Raw genomic sequence first — 18242 nt, forward strand, 5'->3', positions numbered from 1 at the left:
TTAACGCGTGTAAAATTACTGTCAGCTGTAGCAGAGTAGAAAGGCGCTACCTTCAACCCAGTTAACGTAGCGGCAGTACGTGTACGGTTTTAAATATTTTTACCTTCAACTGAGCATTTTTTTTTATAAATGTAATGTTTAACTTCTTGGTAATGAAACAATAGATGACAGATTATAATTCAGTCAACAGTTAGCACCTCAGAATAGCTATAGTTCAATATGAAATGAGTAAAGAAATGTGACCCTCAACTTAATATTTAAACTATTAATATACGTTAAATCTTCGATATTCCTTTCCTAATCACGTTGGTAAATGGATGGTTTAAATAATACTCATCCTGATTGTTTCGAGATCGTATTCTTTATGTATATCTGGACTATATATTTGGATATAATTTTGGATATAACTTTTATATTGTTTTTCCTGTTTGTAACTGTGAAAAGTCTACTATATGAAGCTTACCAAACTTAATATACACTTAGAAGTGAATATTATCCAGAAATAAAAACAAACTCTTCATCTCAAACACTCTAAGAGTGAGACGAAAATAAATATATTGCTACTGTGCAATTAGAAGTAATCCATATGCTACACGACACTGGATTAATCTCCAATACTGATGTAAGGGACATAACTCCTACAAATAAATCTCTGGAGTACAAGACCAGAAAGGTCATTGGCATCGATGTACTGGTTCTATATTGTATGTGGATTTTTTTAAAAAGATTTTACTATGCTGATAATGCAGATTGTTGATTATGGCTAAGGTATATTATATTAAGTTTAGTGGGTTTGTTTTATTTCGTTTTGTTTTTCGTTAGAGCAATATCACACGTATATCTATGTCTTTTAAAAAAACTAATCTTGTTAGAGGTTTGTTATGAAACCATCCAATATGGCGAGCTACGGGAGTTTTACGTTCCTTCCATAAAAAAAAAAAATGACAAAAAACGAATTACCAACATCTATAATAATAAAAATAATACAGAAATTAAACTAAAGTGTCAGTGTCTGTACTGTGGGAATAACATTTCTTTTTTTTATTTTTTTTATTGACATTTTCTCGTTATCAATGATCCGTAAGACGTGGATTATGAATAAATTGTGAAAGCTCATTCCTTGATTTTTCTGTATACAAATCGATAGCATGTGCATAGCATTTAAATTCTTTATATATTAACATTTTACATGGCATCCTTTAATATGTGGAACATAGGGAAGAGTGATGGGCATGATATTAGCAATAAATGGAGAGCGAGTTTCTTGCCCTAACCCATTTTAGATTACAGGCAATAAATCATGATCGAATTTGTGGAAATGTTAATGCACGTGACAGAAATACAAGTCAGAACAGGAGATTTTCAAACTTTGGTTAGTATTTTTTACCTCAACAACGGGAGATTTTAACCAACCGATTGTTAACATCCAGATGGTCAAAAATTACAACTATTGGACAAATTTAAAAAAAATTAATATTAAAATATTAACATCATCTCATTCAATCAGTCCTTTCACAGAACTATTGTTGCCGTCCATACTCTTCTTAATGCACCACAGGTACTTTTAGTGTTTCTTAAGTCGTTGCAGGATTATATTGGTGGTAGTTATGATTGCTGATCTTAACACCTGGGAGATGATGTTGTTAAAATAAGTAACAGAAAGAGTGAAAGACATCAAACTATGTCAAATTTAACAAATATAATTATTTCCAAGGAATAAAAAGTGAAAATGAAAAAAAAACAACTTAAGGTATTGTGAATTAAATCCCAAGATAATCCAAGAATAACAGACATAAGTCATTGTAATTTGAAGTCCTGAATCAAATTCAGTAAAAGTCCAGAAAAAAATTACAAAATTGAAGTAGATGACGTGTCTGTGGTAGCTATTAAAGAGCTGGTGTGTCTACAGTCTTTTGTTGAACCACAGAAATATAATGCCAGGTTTGAATATACTATAAATTCCAGTGAATGATTTTATCCATGTATTTTATCAGAGAACTTTTGTATTTTTAGAGAAAATAATCACTTGAATTCAATAATTTGAACAAAAAAGATTCCAGCCCAGAACTACTGGTCACAACATATAATATACAACTTGAAAGTGTTAGATGTTAAAGCACAAATGACCAAGTCCTCACAATTACAAGATTATATAGCTCTCTACTTGACATTAGGTCACAATTAGCATTTTCTGTATAAAAAAAAATTACCTAATGCAAAATAACCATCTTGTATGATCCTGATGTTTACAAAATCAAAACCATAACCAGTAAAATTCACATAGGAAGGTCCAAAACCCTGACCCAAATCAATATATTTACTTCTTCTATTAATAAAGATCCTGATATTAAGCCCATAAACATAGAGAATAATTTAGCTTTGCATTAGTTGTTTGCATAAAATGAAATATATTTTTAAAAAATCAGTCACGTCAAGCAGGTTAGTTTTGGATAAGGTCAAGTACAGCTTACAATGTTACATTAAAATAGCATGTAATGAAATAAATTTTTTAAAACTAACAAACAAACAAACAATTAAATGAAATATACATAGCAATGTACTATTATTGGATTCAGGTTTCCTCTAGAGTCAACACGAATTTTGCTCAGACAGGAAAATTTCCATTTTAATGTTTCCTTTGGAATGTGGCAAAATCAGTACAACTCTACTGAAGTTTAATTTGTTTCCCATGTGCATAGATTCAGATTGCTGACTGTCCGCCATAACTGCCTGGGTCTGATGCTGCTTTAATGTCAGTAAGATTCTTCCCATGAGGCACAAATGCATACATTATGCGATCAAATCCTTTGTGACTTTAAGCCTAATTTGCATGCATTGTTACATTGACATCTACACACCTTGCCAATGACCAGAGATACATGCTTTGTTACAATGACATCTGCACTCTTTGCCAGTGGTCAGAGATACATGCATTGTTACATTGACATCTACACACCTTGCCAATGACCAGAGATACATGCTTTGTTACATTGACATCTTTACTCTTTGACAGTGGTCAGAGATAACATGCTTTGTTACACTGACATCTTTACTCTTTGCCAGTGGTTAGAGATACATGCATTTTTACATTGACATCTTTACTTTTTGCCAGTGGTCAGAGATACATGCATTGTTACATTGACATCTTTACTCTTTTGCCAGTGGTCGAGATGCATTTTTACATTGACATCTTTACTCTTTGCCAGTGGTCAGAGATACATGCATTGTTACATTGACATCTACACACCTTGCCAATGACCAGAGATACATGCTTTGTTACATTGACATCTTTACTCTTTGACAGTGGTCAGAGATACATGCTTTGTTACACTGACATCTTTACTCTTTGTCAGTGGTTAGAGATACATGCATTGTTACATTGACATCTTTACTCTTTGCCAGTGGTTAGAGATACATGCATTGTTACATTGACATCTTTACTCTTTGCCAGTGGTCAGAGATACATGCATTGTTACATTGACATCTTTACTCTTTGCCAGTGGTCAGAGATACATGCATTGTTACATTGACATCTTTACTCTTTGCCAGTGGTCAGAGATACATGCATTGTTACATTGACATCTTTACTCTTTGCCAGTGGTCAGAGATACATGCATTGTTACATTGACATCTACACACCTTGCCAATGACCAGAGATACATGCTTTGTTACATTGACATCTTTACTCTTTGACAGTGGTCAGAGATACATGCTTTGTTACACTGACATCTTTACTCTTTGCCAGTGGTTAGAGATACATGCATTGTTACATTGACATCTTTACTCTTTGCCAGTGGTTAGAGATGCATGCATTGTTACATTGACATCTGCACTCTTTGACAGTGGTCAGAGATACATGCATTGTTACATTGACATCTTTACTCTTTGCCAGTGGTCAGAGATACATGCTTTGTTACATTGACATCTTTACTCTTTGCCAGTGGTCAGAGATACATGCATTGTTACATTGACATCTGCACTGTTTGCCAGTGGTCAGAGATACATGCATTGTTACATTGACATCTACACACCTTGCCAATGATCAGAGATACATGCATTGTTACATTGACATCTTTACTCTTTCCCAGTGGTTAGAGATACATGCATTGTTACATTGACATCTGCACTCTTTGCCAGTGGTCAGAGATACATGCATTGTTACAATGACATCTTTACTCTTTGCCAGTGGTCAGAGATACATGCATTGTTACATTGACATCTGCACTCTTTGCCAGTGGTCAGAGATACATGCTTTGTTACATTGACATCTTTACTCTTTCTCAGTGGTCAGAGATGCATGCATTGTTACATTGACATCTACACACCTTGCAAATGACCAGAGATACATGCTTTGTTACATTGACATCTTTACTCTTTGACAGTGGTCAGAGATACATGCTTTGTTACACTGACATCTTTACTCTTTGCCAGTGGTTAGAGATACATGCATTGTTACATTGACATCTTTACTCTTTGCCAGTGGTCAGAGATACATGCATTGTTACATTGACATCTTTACTCTTTGCCAGTGGTCAGAGATACATGCATTGTTACATTGACATATTCACTCTCTGCTAATGGTCAAAGATACATACATTGTTACATTGACATCTACACACCTTGCCAATGACCAGAGATACATGCTTTGTTACATTGACATCTTTACTCTTTGACAGTGGTCAGAGATACATGCTTTGTTACACTGACATCTTTACTCTTTGCCAGTGGTTAGAGATACATGCATTGTTACATTGACATCTTTACTCTTTGCCAGTGGTTAGAGATGCATGCATTGTTACATTGACATCTGCACTCTTTGACAGTGGTCAGAGATACATGCATTGTTACATTGACTTTTGCACTCTTTGCCAATGGTCAGATACATGCATTGTTACATTGACATCTTTACTCTTTGCCAGTGGTTAGAGATACATGCATTGTTACATTGACATCTGCACTCTTTGCCAGTGGTCAGAGATACATGCATTGTTACATTGACATCTGCACTTTTTGCCAGTGGTCAGAGATACATGCATTGTTACATTGACATCTGCACTCTTTGCCAGTGGTCAGAGATACATGCTTTGTTACACTGACATCTTTACTCTTTCTCAGTGGTCAGAGATACATGCTTTGTTACACTGACATCTTTACTCTTTGCCAGTGGTTAGAGATACATGCATTGTTACATTGACATCTGCACTCTTTGCCAGTGGTCAGAGATGCATGCATTGTTACAATCACATCTGCACTCTTTGCCAGTGGTCAGAGATACATGCATTGTTACATTGACATCTGCACTCTTTGCCAGTGGTCAGAGATACATGCTTTGTTACATTGACATCTTTACTCTTTCTCAGTGGTCAGAGATACATGCTTTGTTACACTGACATCTTTACTCTTTGCCAGTGGTTAGAGATACATGCATTGTTACATTGACATCTGCACTCTTTGCCAGTGGTCAGAGTGTCACGGAATGGTGTAAATGTTGTTAATTAAATACATGTACTCGGGTTTCGTTTCTTTTTCTCTGTACAACGATACCCGAGGGTGATTATAATATGGTCTATGTATTTCGAAATCGTGAGTACGATACGTCCTGTGCCACACGTGCAAGGTGCCTTTGATAAAGAGTAATGAAAATTCTAAAGGTATATATACGTTACTACATGTAAAGGACCTTTACAATACTAATGGTTTTGTCAGCAAGCAGCCTGCTTAAAGGATTCGCACAACTCCAGCTGTAGGGCTGAGTTTTTGATGGTAGGAATATCCGGGGTGTCCGGTGTTGTCAGAGTGTAGAAACGTCCGTGTGTCCGGAGCGTTTAAGGTGCCGGAGCGTCTAATGTCTAGCATCCGGAATGTCAAGAGTGACTAAGGTGACCCAGCTGTAGAGCCGTCAAAGGACCAGGGGGTCCGGAGGGTCTAATATTTCAAGTGTCCGGAGGGTCTAATGTTTCAAGTGATCATAGTATTCCGAGGGTCCGGAGTCTATATTGGTTGTGAAATTGATTCGGAGGAGCTGTGGAGCGGGTATGGTGCACGGGTGACGGAGTGCATCTCCACACATGTATTTTTAGCTGTATGCTAATTTTGGGTTAGTAAGACCCAGTGTATTATTCAGGACTGGAAGGATAGATTGTATATCCGTTCTTGTTTAGTGACATAATTTCGCTACCTGAGCGAATACATTTTTTTTACTATGTGTAAACGCTTACATTGTTTACTATTTGAGTGAACTATATTCATCTTTCCATTATTGAATCATTTGTGAAATCATTTATCCTGTGTTTTAGGGTTACTGACCTAAATTTATTTGTACATTTTTTTCCATCTTTGAAACTGTGCGTTTTTTGTTAAATAGATCCAATATTTGGATTATAAATACGCACACATCTTCATCATCCACTACTCATATAAATCACCACATTAAACCATATATCTGTGTCGTCAAAACGTGTTCTGTTGTTAATCCGAAATATCCCACCCGGTTATCTTGTTACACAGAGATACATGCATTGTTACAATGACATCTGCACTCTTTGCCAGTGGTCAGAGATACATGCATTGTTACATTGACATCTGCACTCTTTGCCAGTGGTCAGAGATACATGCTTTGTTACATTGACATCTTTACTCTTTCTCAGTGGTCAGAGATACATGCTTTGTTACACTGACATCTTTACTCATTGCCAATAGTCAGAGATACATGCATTGTTACATTGACATCTACACACCTTGCCAATGACCAGAGATACATGCTTTGTTACATTGGCATCTTTACTCTTTGACAGTGGTGAGAGATACATGCTTTGTTACACTGACATCTTTACTCTTTGCCAGTGGTTAGAGATACATGCATTGTTACATTGACATCTTTACTCTTTGCCAGTGGTCAGAGATGCATGCATTGTTACATTGACTTTTTCACTCTTTGCCAATGGTCAGAGATAGATGCTTTATTACATTGACATCTTTACTCTTTGCCAGTGGTTAGAGATACATGCATTGTTACATTGACATCTGCACTCTTTGCCAGTGGTCAGAGATACATGCATTGTTACATTGACATCTGCACTCTTTGCCAGTGGTCAGAGATACATGCATTGTTACATTGACATCTGCACTCTTTGCCAGTGGTCAGAGATACATGCATTGTTACATTGACATCTGCACTCTTTGCCAGTGGTCAGAGATACATGCATTGTTACAATGACATCTGCACTCTTTGCCAGTGGTCAGAGATACATGCATTGTTGCATTGACATCTTTACTCTTTGCCAGTGGTCAGAGATACATGCTTTGTTACATTGACATCTTTACTCTTTCTCAGTGGTCAGAGATACATGCATTGTTACATTGACATCTACACACCTTGCCAATGACCAGAGATACATGCTTTGTTACATTGACATCTTTACTCTTTGACAGTGGTGAGAGATACATGCTTTGTTACACTGACATCTTTACTCTTTGCCAGTGGTTAGAGATACATGCATTGTTACATTGACATCTTTACTCTTTGCCAGTGGTCAGAGATACATGCATTGTTACATTGACATCTTTACTCTTTGCCAGTGGTCAGAGATACATGCATTGTTACATTGACATCTTTACTCTTTGCCAGTGGTCAGAGATACATGCATTGTTACGTTGACATATTCACTCTCTGCTAATGGTCAGAGATACATGCATTGTTACATTGACATCTTTACTCTTTGCCAGTGGTCAGAGATACATGCATTGTTACATTGACATCTTTACTCTTTCTCAGTGGTCAGAGATACATGCATTGTTACATTGACATCTACACACCTTGCCAATGACCAGAGATACATGCTTTGTTACATTGACATCTGCACTCTTTGACAGTGGTGAGAGATACATGCTTTGTTACACTGACATCTTTACTCTTTGCCAGTGGTTAGAGATACATGCATTGTTACATTGACATCTTTACACTTTGCCAGTGGTCAGAGATACATGCATTGTTACATTGACTTTTTCACTCTTTGCCAATGGTCAGAGATACATGCATTGTTACATTTACATCTTTACTCTTTGCCAGTGGTTAGAGATACATGCATTGTTACATTGACATCTGCACTCTTTGCCAGTGGTCAGAGATACATGCATTGTTACATTGACATCTTTACTCTTTGCCAGTGGTCAGAGATACATGCATTGTTACAATGACATCTGCACTCTTTGCCAGTGGTCAGAGATACATGCATTGTTGCATTGACATCTTTACTCTTTGCCAGTGGTCATAGATACATGCTTTGTTACATTGACATCTTTACTCTTTCTCAGTGGTCAGAGATACATGCATTGTTACATTGACATCTACACACCTTGCCAATGACCAGAGATACATGCTTTGTTACATTGACATCTTTACTCTTTGACAGTGGTGAGAGATACATGCTTTGTTGCACTGACATCTTTACTCTTTGCCAGTGGTTAGAGATACATGCATTGTTACATTGACATCTTTACTCTTTGCCAGTGGTCAGAGATACATGCATTGTTACATTGACATCTTTACTCTTTGCCAGTGGTCATAGATACATGCTTTGTTACATTGACATCTTTACTCTTTTTCAGTGGTCAGAGATACATGCATTGTTACATTGACATCTACACACCTTGCCAATGACCAGAGATACATGCTTTGTTACATTGACATCTTTACTCTTTGACAGTGGTGAGAGATACATGCTTTGTTACACTGACATCTTTACTCTTTGCCAGTGGTTAGAGATACATGCATTGTTACATTGACATCTTTACACTTTGCCAGTGGTCAGAGATACATGCATTGTTACATTGACTTTTTCACTCTTTGCCAATGGTCAGAGATACATGCATTGTTACATTTACATCTTTACTCTTTGCCAGTGGTTAGAGATACATGCATTGTTACATTGACATCTGCACTCTTTGCCAGTGGTCAGAGATACATGCATTGTTGCATTGACATCTTTACTCTTTGCCAGTGGTCATAGATACATGCTTTGTTACATTGACATCTTTACTCTTTCTCAGTGGTCAGAGATACATGCATTGTTACATTGACATCTACACACCTTGCCAATGACCAGAGATACATGCTTTGTTACATTGACATCTTTACTCTTTGACAGTGGTGAGAGATACATGCTTTGTTACACTGACATCTTTACTCTTTGCCAGTGGTTAGAGATACATGCATTGTTACATTGACATCTTTACTCGTTGCCAGTGGTCAGAGATACATGCATTGTTACATTGACATCTTTACTCTTTGCCAGTGGTCAGAGATACATGCATTGTTACAATGACATATTCACTCTCTGGTAATGGTCAGAGATACATGCATTGTTACATTGACATCTTTACTCTTTGCCAGTGGTCAGAGATACATGCATTGTTACATTGACATCTGCACTCTTTGCCAGTGGTCAGAGATACATGCATTGTTACATTGACATCTTTACTCTTTGCCAGTGGTCAGAGATACATGCATTGTTACATTGACATCTTTACTCTTTGCCAGTGGTCAGAGATACATGCATTGTTACATTGACATATTCGGGGCCCCGAGTGGCCGAGTGGTCTAAAGCGCTCTCCGTTACAGATCACTGCCATCTCACCTCTGTCTGCGTGGGTTCGAGTCTCGGATTCAGCCTATGTGGGTATGTGAGAAAGCTTGCCAGTAGCTTCTCGTGGGTCGGTGGTTCTTTCCGGGGTTTTCCCTGGTTCTTCCTCCACCATTAATATTGGCCGCCATGTATAGCCTATCGTGTGCTGAAAAATGGCGTTAAGCCCTAAAATAACAACAACAACAACATTGACATATTCACTCTCTGCTAATGGTCAGAGATACATGCATTGTTACATTGACATCTTTACTCTTTGCCAGTGGTCAGAGATACATGCATTGTTACATTGACATCTTTACTCTTTGCCAGTGGTCAGAGATACATGCATTGTTACATTGACATCTGCACTCCTTGACAGTGGTTAGAGATACATGCATTGTTACGTTGACATCTTTACTCTTTGACAGTGGTTAGAGATACACGCATTGTTACATTGACATCTGCACTCTCTGCCAGTGATCAGAGTTACATGCTTTCTTACATTGACATCTGCACTCTTTACCAGTGATCAGAGATACATGCGTTGTTACATTAACATCTGCACTCTTTGCCAGTGGTCAGAGATGCATGCATTGTTACATTGACCTCTGCACTCTTTACCAGTGGTCAGAGATACATGCATTGTTACATTGACATCTGCACTCTTTACCAGTGGTCAGAGATACATGCATTGTTACATTGAAATCTTCACTCTTCGCCAGTGGTTAGAGATACATGGATTGTTATATTGACATCTACACTCTCTGTCAGTGGTCAGAGTTACATGCTTTGTTACATTGACATTTTCACTCTTTGCCAATGGTCAGAGATACATGCATTGTTACATTAACGTCTGCACTCTTTGCCAGTGGTCAGAGATACATGCATTGTTACATTGACATATTCACTCTCTGCTAATGGTCAGAGATACATGCATTGTTACATTGACGTCTACACTCTTTGCCAGTGGTCAGATATGCATGCATTGTTACACTGACATCTTTACTCTTTGCCAGTAGTCAGATATACATGCATTGTTACACTGACATCTTTACTCTTTGCCAGTGGTCAGATATACATGCATTGTTACAATGACATCTTCACTCTTTGCCAGTGGTCAGATATACATGCATTGTTACACTGACATCTTTACTCTTTGCCAGGGGGCCCCGAGTGGCCGAGTGGTCTAACGTGCTCTCCGTTACGGATCACTGCCATCTCACCTCTGTCTGCGTGGGTTCGAGTCTCGGATTCAGCCAACGTGGGTATGTGAGAAAGCTTGTCAGTAGCTTCTTGTGGGTCGGTGGTTCTTTCCGGGGTTTTCCCGGGTTCTTCCTCCACCGTTAATACTGGCCGCCATGAATAGCCTATCATGTGCTGAAAAATGGCGTTAAACCCTACTACAACAACTCTTTGCCAGTGGTCAGATATACATGCATTGTTACACTGACATCTTTACTCTTTGCCAGTGGTCAAATATACATGCATTGTTACAATGACATCTTCATTCTTTGCCAGTGGTCAGAGATGCATGCTTTGTTTCACTGACATCTTCACTCTATACCAGTGGTCAGATATACATGCATTGTTACATTGGCATAGCATAATTTCAAATATGTACAGTTTCTTTTCTGATTCAGTATCAAATGGTTATAAAATAACATAACTTCAAATATGTACAGATTTTTTGTCAAAAAATTGTATCAGAATTCTTAATGCAGTGAAATTTATAGAAGAATATAGTTTATTCTTGGAGCCAGATTAGCACTGTATAGCCAGGATTGTGCTTACTTGCCATTAGGCTCTGTAATGCATACATGAAGTTATTCTTTGTAAATTGTTTCTGTTCAGAATGATCATGTATTTAATATTGTATATTGCAAGACAGAAAAGTAGTCAGACTGTGTGTAATGACAACATAGAGTCCACACAAAAAACGCAAAAGTGGTCTTTATATACAGTTAATACCTGAGTCAGTAATAATAATTATAATGTCTTTATTTGAAGAGGGTGACTCATTTGTCAGCTACTTAAATACAGTTAATCTCCCACGAGGTATTCTGCTAAAGTGTAAGCAATAAAAATGAAAGAAGTAAAAAATCTTTTGTTTTGGTTTGATCTCTAATTATGTTTTGAAAATTACTTTCAGCAGGATCTTCATATATTCATAGCAGTTAATGATCAATTCTGCTTAGATATTCCTTTAGGCAAGGGGTCTCAGATTCAAACCACCCTGAGGGCCACTATTTATCCCCACTTGAGACTTCTGTCAATGATTTCTTCTAATAGCTGCTGATCTCTTACATTTTCAGCTCCTTATTATTAATGTACTGTCATATATCTTCTTTAATTTTGCGCATTTTATGATGTTCCCATAAGCATGCATTTTGTCTTAGATTCACTTATTACCATCTTATTTTGTTTTGACCACTCCTCAGTTGATGAGACCACTCTGGTGACCTGTTGGTTAGAGCATCTGCCTCGGATGCAGGAGGTTGCAGGTTCAAACCCCAGCCAAGTCATAAAAATGGTACTAGAAGATGCCTCACTAGATGTTCAGCATTAAGAAGTTAGTGTTAGGACTGGTTATCTGTGTGTCAGGGTAATGGAAACGGGTGGGACATGATGCCACATGTCTGTGGCATGATGCCCCAGTGCTAGACATCATTATAAACTACCACACTGCAGACATCATACCAATATGACAGATTTTTTTTAAAGCTATGTTAAAAATCCAAATAAAAAACACACCTCAATTGATGCAAGGTCTGAACATGGTCTGCTTGCTATATTCAGTACACTGCTTGCTATATGCAGTACCATATACTGCTTCCTATATGTAGTACATTGCTTGCTATATGCAGTACATTGCTTGCTATATGCAATACACTGCTTGCTATATGCAGTACACTGTTTGCTATATGCAGACACTGCTTGCTATGTACAGTATAATGCTTGCTGTGTGTAGTAAATTATGATCATTGTGACTGAAATAAAAGGAGTTGCCTCTTGTTGAGATGAGCAAGGAAATGTAATCAAACAATTTCCATTTTGATTGTTATGTTTCCTTACGCATTCCAGGAGATAAAATTATTCATATTTTATATTTATCTGAGTTTAGATTATTAAAGATTTCATGTTATTAATCCAGTACAGTCCAGGCTGTCCCAATATTTGCCTTTATAGAGTGGTCACCTGATGTCAGTTGCCTGTGGCCGTTCTAATTTCCCATGTGCAAATTTCCAATATAAATGGTGTCCCTCAGTGGCTGAATAGTTTAAGTACTTGCCCCTACAGATCACTAACACCTTGTCAGTGTGGGTTTGAGTATCAGCCAATATGAGTATGATAGAAAGCTTGCCAGTAGCTTCCCATGGGTCAGTGGTTCTTCCCAGGGTTTTCACAGGTTCTTCCTCCACCAAATATGCTGGCTGAAATGTACAGCCAGTCATGTGATAAAAAATGGCATTAAGATCACAAACAAATAAGCAAACAAACCAATATTAGTGTCATGTATATAATGGTCATCTGCTTTCCAGTCATGTATATAATGGTCACCTGCTTTCCAGTCATGTATATAATGGTCACCTACTTTCCAGTCATGTGTTAAAAGTCTGTGTCATTAGATTTTGTCTGTCTTTTACAGGAAGATCAGTCTATGGATATGCAGTGACCTTACTTTTGTATGCTTACTACATTACACAGCCAGATTTTTAAAAGAGCAAATATTCGATCCCTTAGCTGACTGCATATCAGGTGCTTATTGGACTTATTTATGATGGTTTTTTTCTCACTTTTTTACAGAAGCATTACTCAGCAGATGCAAGGCCACGAATAGAAAAGGGCCAACCAGATGCTATGGAGGACATGGTATCATCTTCTGTTGGAGAAGTACAGGCAGATGGTGATAGAATGACCAGAACAAAGGACATCTTGTTCAAGGAGGACCCTGGCTTGACCAAGAGCCATGCCATCGGTATGGGACCTGGTCAGATAACAACTGATTCACTAGAGTCCTCCACCTTGTTACAGGATAGTCTTCAAGAGATACAAGAAACAAACAGCCTCTACACTGGTACAGATTCTGAAAAAATGTGCACAGAATTGGATGACATTTCCACCAGTTCACATAACATCACCATAGGGGATGAGCAGTCATTTGAGATTGAGCTCCATGATTCACAGTTTCCAAAGTCAGCTGTTATTTATGTCACTAATGATGCCCTTGCATCTTCAGAGGGTAATTTATTTTCTTTTCCCATTGAGGATTTGCAGCCAAAAGACAGTTCTACATTTACTGATGGAACCCTTATATTCATTAGGAGTGAAGATATTTCAGGAATCCAGTATGCAGGTGAGGGACCCATCACAAGTGAAATTCCACAGGAGTGTTTGGCCGATCCACAGACAAGTACTGTGTATTCATCAGCTTCTGAATTACATGTGGCAAATATCAGCAATGTAAATTGTAGGAGAACTGACAGGGTGGATGCGGATCAGCATGGTCTAGCACAGATCTTGGAAATAAAAGCTAAAAGTAAAGATAACACACCAGAAGAGGAGATTCAGACCTTGATTGGTATGGCAGAAGAATGTGTCTCCATAAATCATGATGTTCATGTTAGTCTGGGTGAAACACATTCATCAAGAAATATTTTACCCCAAAATAATGCTTCTGTTAATGAAACTCTGTCTGGTGTAAACAAGGACGTGGTAGATGATAAAAATGATGCAAATAAAGCATCTTTGAGTGTGATGAAGGATGGAGATTTTGACCAAGGTCAGAAAAGTTTTGAAACTCTCATGGGTGAGGGTTTTTATAAAGATGGCACAGCTAATAAGTTTGACCTGGATAATAATAATGAACAGCAGTGCAGTGAAATGCCCATTTCCCAACCTGTAGCAGTTAATACAGAAATCCTAAAAGTCAATGACAATATTGTATTGATCAATGAACATCCATTAAGTGTTGATAAGCAACAGCTGATGGCATCAGGTTTAAATACAAAAAGCTCACAGATTTTGATGAATATATCACCAGCAAATGATCCAGCTAGAGATAAGAAAATTGTTTTCATTCCTATGATTACATCACAAGGGATCACTCCACAGATTCTTGTGGCCAAACAGTTATCAACAGATGCAGGAAGAGTTGCTGCAGAAGTGATTTCATCACCATGCCAGTCAAAAAGCTATGTTGTGCCATCACCATGCCAATCAAAAAGCTATGTTTTGCCATCACCAAAACTTTCAACCGATAGAGAATTGGGAAAATGTACCCAAGGAATTAAACTTCCTAACCATATGGCAGGTAAAAAGTTGGTAATAATTCAATGTCAAAAGCCTTTAGGCAAAGCAGAAATAAAACCATTTGAAAAAATTAACTCGCAAAGACTTATTAACGTTAAAGGAAAAGACAGTACTGAGCCATTTGTAATTTCTTCTCATGGAGTGGTAGCTACAGAGAGTCAGAGTATTTTAAATACGAACAGAAATACTTCCGGTGTTATTTCCAAAGTTGATGCAGCAACAGAAACAGATGAATCACTTTTAAGGCAACACAAAGATAATACAGGGATAGGACACATGAATGATCAGAGTGAAGTGTTAAAATCGGTTTCTTCTCAGGAAAAAATCTCTAAGTCATTAGAGGTCACCAAATCAAGAAACAATAGCATTGAAGTATCTGAATCAGTAAATGAGGAATCTTTGCCCAAAATAAATGCATGTAATGAAGGACAAGAAGTTAACCTTGTTCTTGAGCACGAGGAAGATGACTTTCATTTTCAGGGAAACAATTTAACCATACAATCCTCAAAGAAGAGGAAAATAAGCAAGAAAGAAGATAAAAATGGAGATATGGATAGGAGTGAAGAAAAAGAGGTATCTTTTGTCAAACCCTCTGATAAAGAAGTACAGAAGTCACTTGCTGCTCATACAGGCATTGACAGGAGCTTCAAGAAGGATAGGAGACAACTTGGAAAAGTTGAGTCAAAGATGGACAGTAAAGTAAAGAATATGAAAGATAATATTCTGAAAGAAACAGAATGTAATGTATCATCAGTTAGAAATGACAGCTTGCAGTTACAGTCATATACAAAAAGGGATGCACGTCGCCCTCGGGTGGATTATAAAAATTTGAATTCTGGCGTATTTTCCTTGAAAAGAATGTTGCCATCCACTGTGTTTGAAAAACCCAAATTGTCATCAATGAATGTTTCAGATCATGAAACAACTGATAAAAAGCAAATCAGAAAAAAGATGCTCCACTCCGAAGAAAATAAGGACAAAACAAAGTCACAGAAAAGTGTTCATCTTAATAGTGAACTCAGTAAGAAACGGGGGAGGAAAGGTAGTAAAGGAGAATTTAGCCAATCCTTGCCTGAAGCAAGTGAAGTGGAGAAAAGAAAAGGTAGAGATCGCTCAGATGAAATGTCCAGCAGTTTAGAAGTAAAACCTGGAAGAAAAAGATGTAAATTACAGGGTAAATTCAAAGCACGTGGAAAAGTCTCACCAGATGAAAATGAGCTTAATCATCCAGTAGACGTAGTACACGACGATGTCACATCTGATTTGAAGGATGAGCCGCAAACAGTAGTATGCGAATGGTGTGAAAAGCCATATGCAAGTCACAAATCACTTGCAGCACATCGGAAATGCTGTAAGATGTCTCCAAATGCTCGACCAAAGCCACATATATGTGAAATCTGTAATAAGGGATTTGCTACATCCTTGTATTTGAAACAACATGCAGCTGTGCACACAGGGATTAAGAAATATATTTGTAAAGTGTGTAACAAGGGATTCAGTAACCAAGGAAACCTTTACACCCACATGGGCATTCATAATCCCAATAAGAGATTCCTCTGTGCACACTGTGGGAAGGGATTTTCGCAGCATGTCAACCTCAAGTACCACTTAAAGACAGCATCTGTTGGAAAATGTGCTGCAGATAGAAAGGACTGTCCATTTACATGTGAAAAGTGTGGAAATAGATTTACAAGTAACAAACGCTTAAAACAGCATGAACAGATTCATCAGAAATACAAGATTGAATCATTTTCTTGTGAACATTGTCAGAGAGTATTTAAATCATATCCTCTACTGGAACGCCACGTCAGAATCCACACAGGCTTGAAGCCATTTAAATGTAAAGTTTGTAATATGGCTTTTGCACAACAGAACAATCTAGAAGCACATGCACTCACACATTCAGATGTTCGACCATACCACTGTGCAATCTGTCAACGTGGATTCATACAAAGAACAAACTTCAAAACACACATGTGGAAGAAGCATGGACTAGCACCCAATATTCTCCCACGAATGAGGACTAAGTCAAGGAAAAAAGATGCCAGTAACACTTCATTTCAGTTCATTTTGTTGGAGAATGAAACTAATGCTTCCATTTCCCAGGGACAGTGGACACAGACGGTAAATGATGGCACTGACACTGACCTTAAATCTTCAACCGAGGATTCAAGGTCTTGAAGACATGGACAAGATTTCCAGAATAAATTTCTCATTTAAGTATCACAGCATGATTAACTTAAAATCTGTGACCTTTTTAAATGATTATCAAGGACAGAAAAAGGTAAAAAGAATAGCTTTTGCACACATTTGTTTACTGATTGATACCTTTTATCATTTGCTAATAGAAACAAAATGACATTTACCATGTTTAGGTTACAGATTTTTGAAGTTTGTTAAGATAAGGAAGGATGGTGTAAAGACATGTATTGATTTTAGCATGTATCCAGGAATGCCATTTTACAGAGATAACGTTATTATTGTTGTATTGAAACACCATGGCAATACTAGGTATCCATTTCTATAGATTTAGTAAGGCTTTAACATGCCTAATGTAGAAGAAATAATTACTGGAGAAATAATGAAAAATATTTAAATGTTGTTGTTGTAGGGTTTAACGCCATTTTTCAGCACAAGATAGGCTATACATTGCGGCCAGTATTAATGGTGGAGGAAGAACCCGAGAAATCCCCGGAAAGAACCACCGACCCTTGAGAAGCTACTGGCAAGCTTTCTCACATACCCACATTAGACAAATCCGAGACTTGAACCCACGCAGACAGAGGTGAGATGGCAGTGATCCGTAACGGAGAGCGCTTTAGACCACTCGGCCACTCGGGGCCCCCTTAAATATTGTTAATATATTAAGATATTTTTTGTAATTATATCTCATAAATAAATGGTGTTCATTGTGACATGAAGAGATATTTGTTCCATTTCTCATTACCTTCGTTCTATGTAAAATAAACAGTTCTTATTAAAGTGTCATTGGTGTGTAACAAAATTTTCTAAACATATTTCTTGTGATAAAATAATGGCAAGAATGTTGTACCCAGATCTGATGGGATAGTCATGTCTGTCTATGCCTTCTATGTACTGGAAGAAAAAACAAAATTCAACTGTGTATTGCTATTAATATTTGTGGATTTCTTGCTTCTTTGCTGTTGGGCAAAGTTCTAGTCTTTGGGGGCTGCCTGTGAAACTTACAAATGCCAGTTACATTTTACTTTTATTTATGCATCATAAAGGTGATATTGGGAGTTTTTAGGCTGTTGTTTTATCAACATGCCACTAAAATGATTGATGGCC

General features: G+C 37.5%; 1 protein-coding gene across 3 annotated transcripts; it reads left to right on the forward strand.

The window, feature by feature from the left end:
• The first annotated feature begins 690 nt into the window (after window positions 1-690).
• Window positions 691-17921, forward strand: LOC149796078 (uncharacterized). Of its 3 annotated transcripts, XM_089965988.1 has the most exons (3): window positions 696-768; window positions 12062-12153; window positions 13428-17854. In XM_089965988.1, exons 2-3 carry the CDS (start codon window positions 12109-12111, stop codon window positions 17112-17114), a joined length of 3732 nt encoding a protein of 1243 aa, XP_089822114.1. In that variant the 5' UTR covers window positions 696-768; window positions 12062-12108; the 3' UTR covers window positions 17115-17854. The 3 variants fall into 3 exon arrangements, with proteins under 3 accessions (XP_089822115.1, XP_089822114.1, XP_089822113.1); XM_089965989.1 differs by lacking the exon at window positions 12062-12153 and having other exon boundaries at window positions 691-768; XM_089965987.1 differs by lacking the exon at window positions 696-768 and having other exon boundaries at window positions 11457-12153; window positions 13428-17921.
• The last annotated feature ends 321 nt before the right edge of the window (window positions 17922-18242 follow it).

This window comes from Sinohyriopsis cumingii, chromosome 7 (genome assembly GCF_028554795.1).
Source record: "Sinohyriopsis cumingii isolate HCF-2022 chromosome 7, ASM2855479v2, whole genome shotgun sequence".
In the NCBI taxonomy this organism is placed as follows: domain Eukaryota; kingdom Metazoa; phylum Mollusca; class Bivalvia; order Unionida; family Unionidae; genus Sinohyriopsis; species Sinohyriopsis cumingii.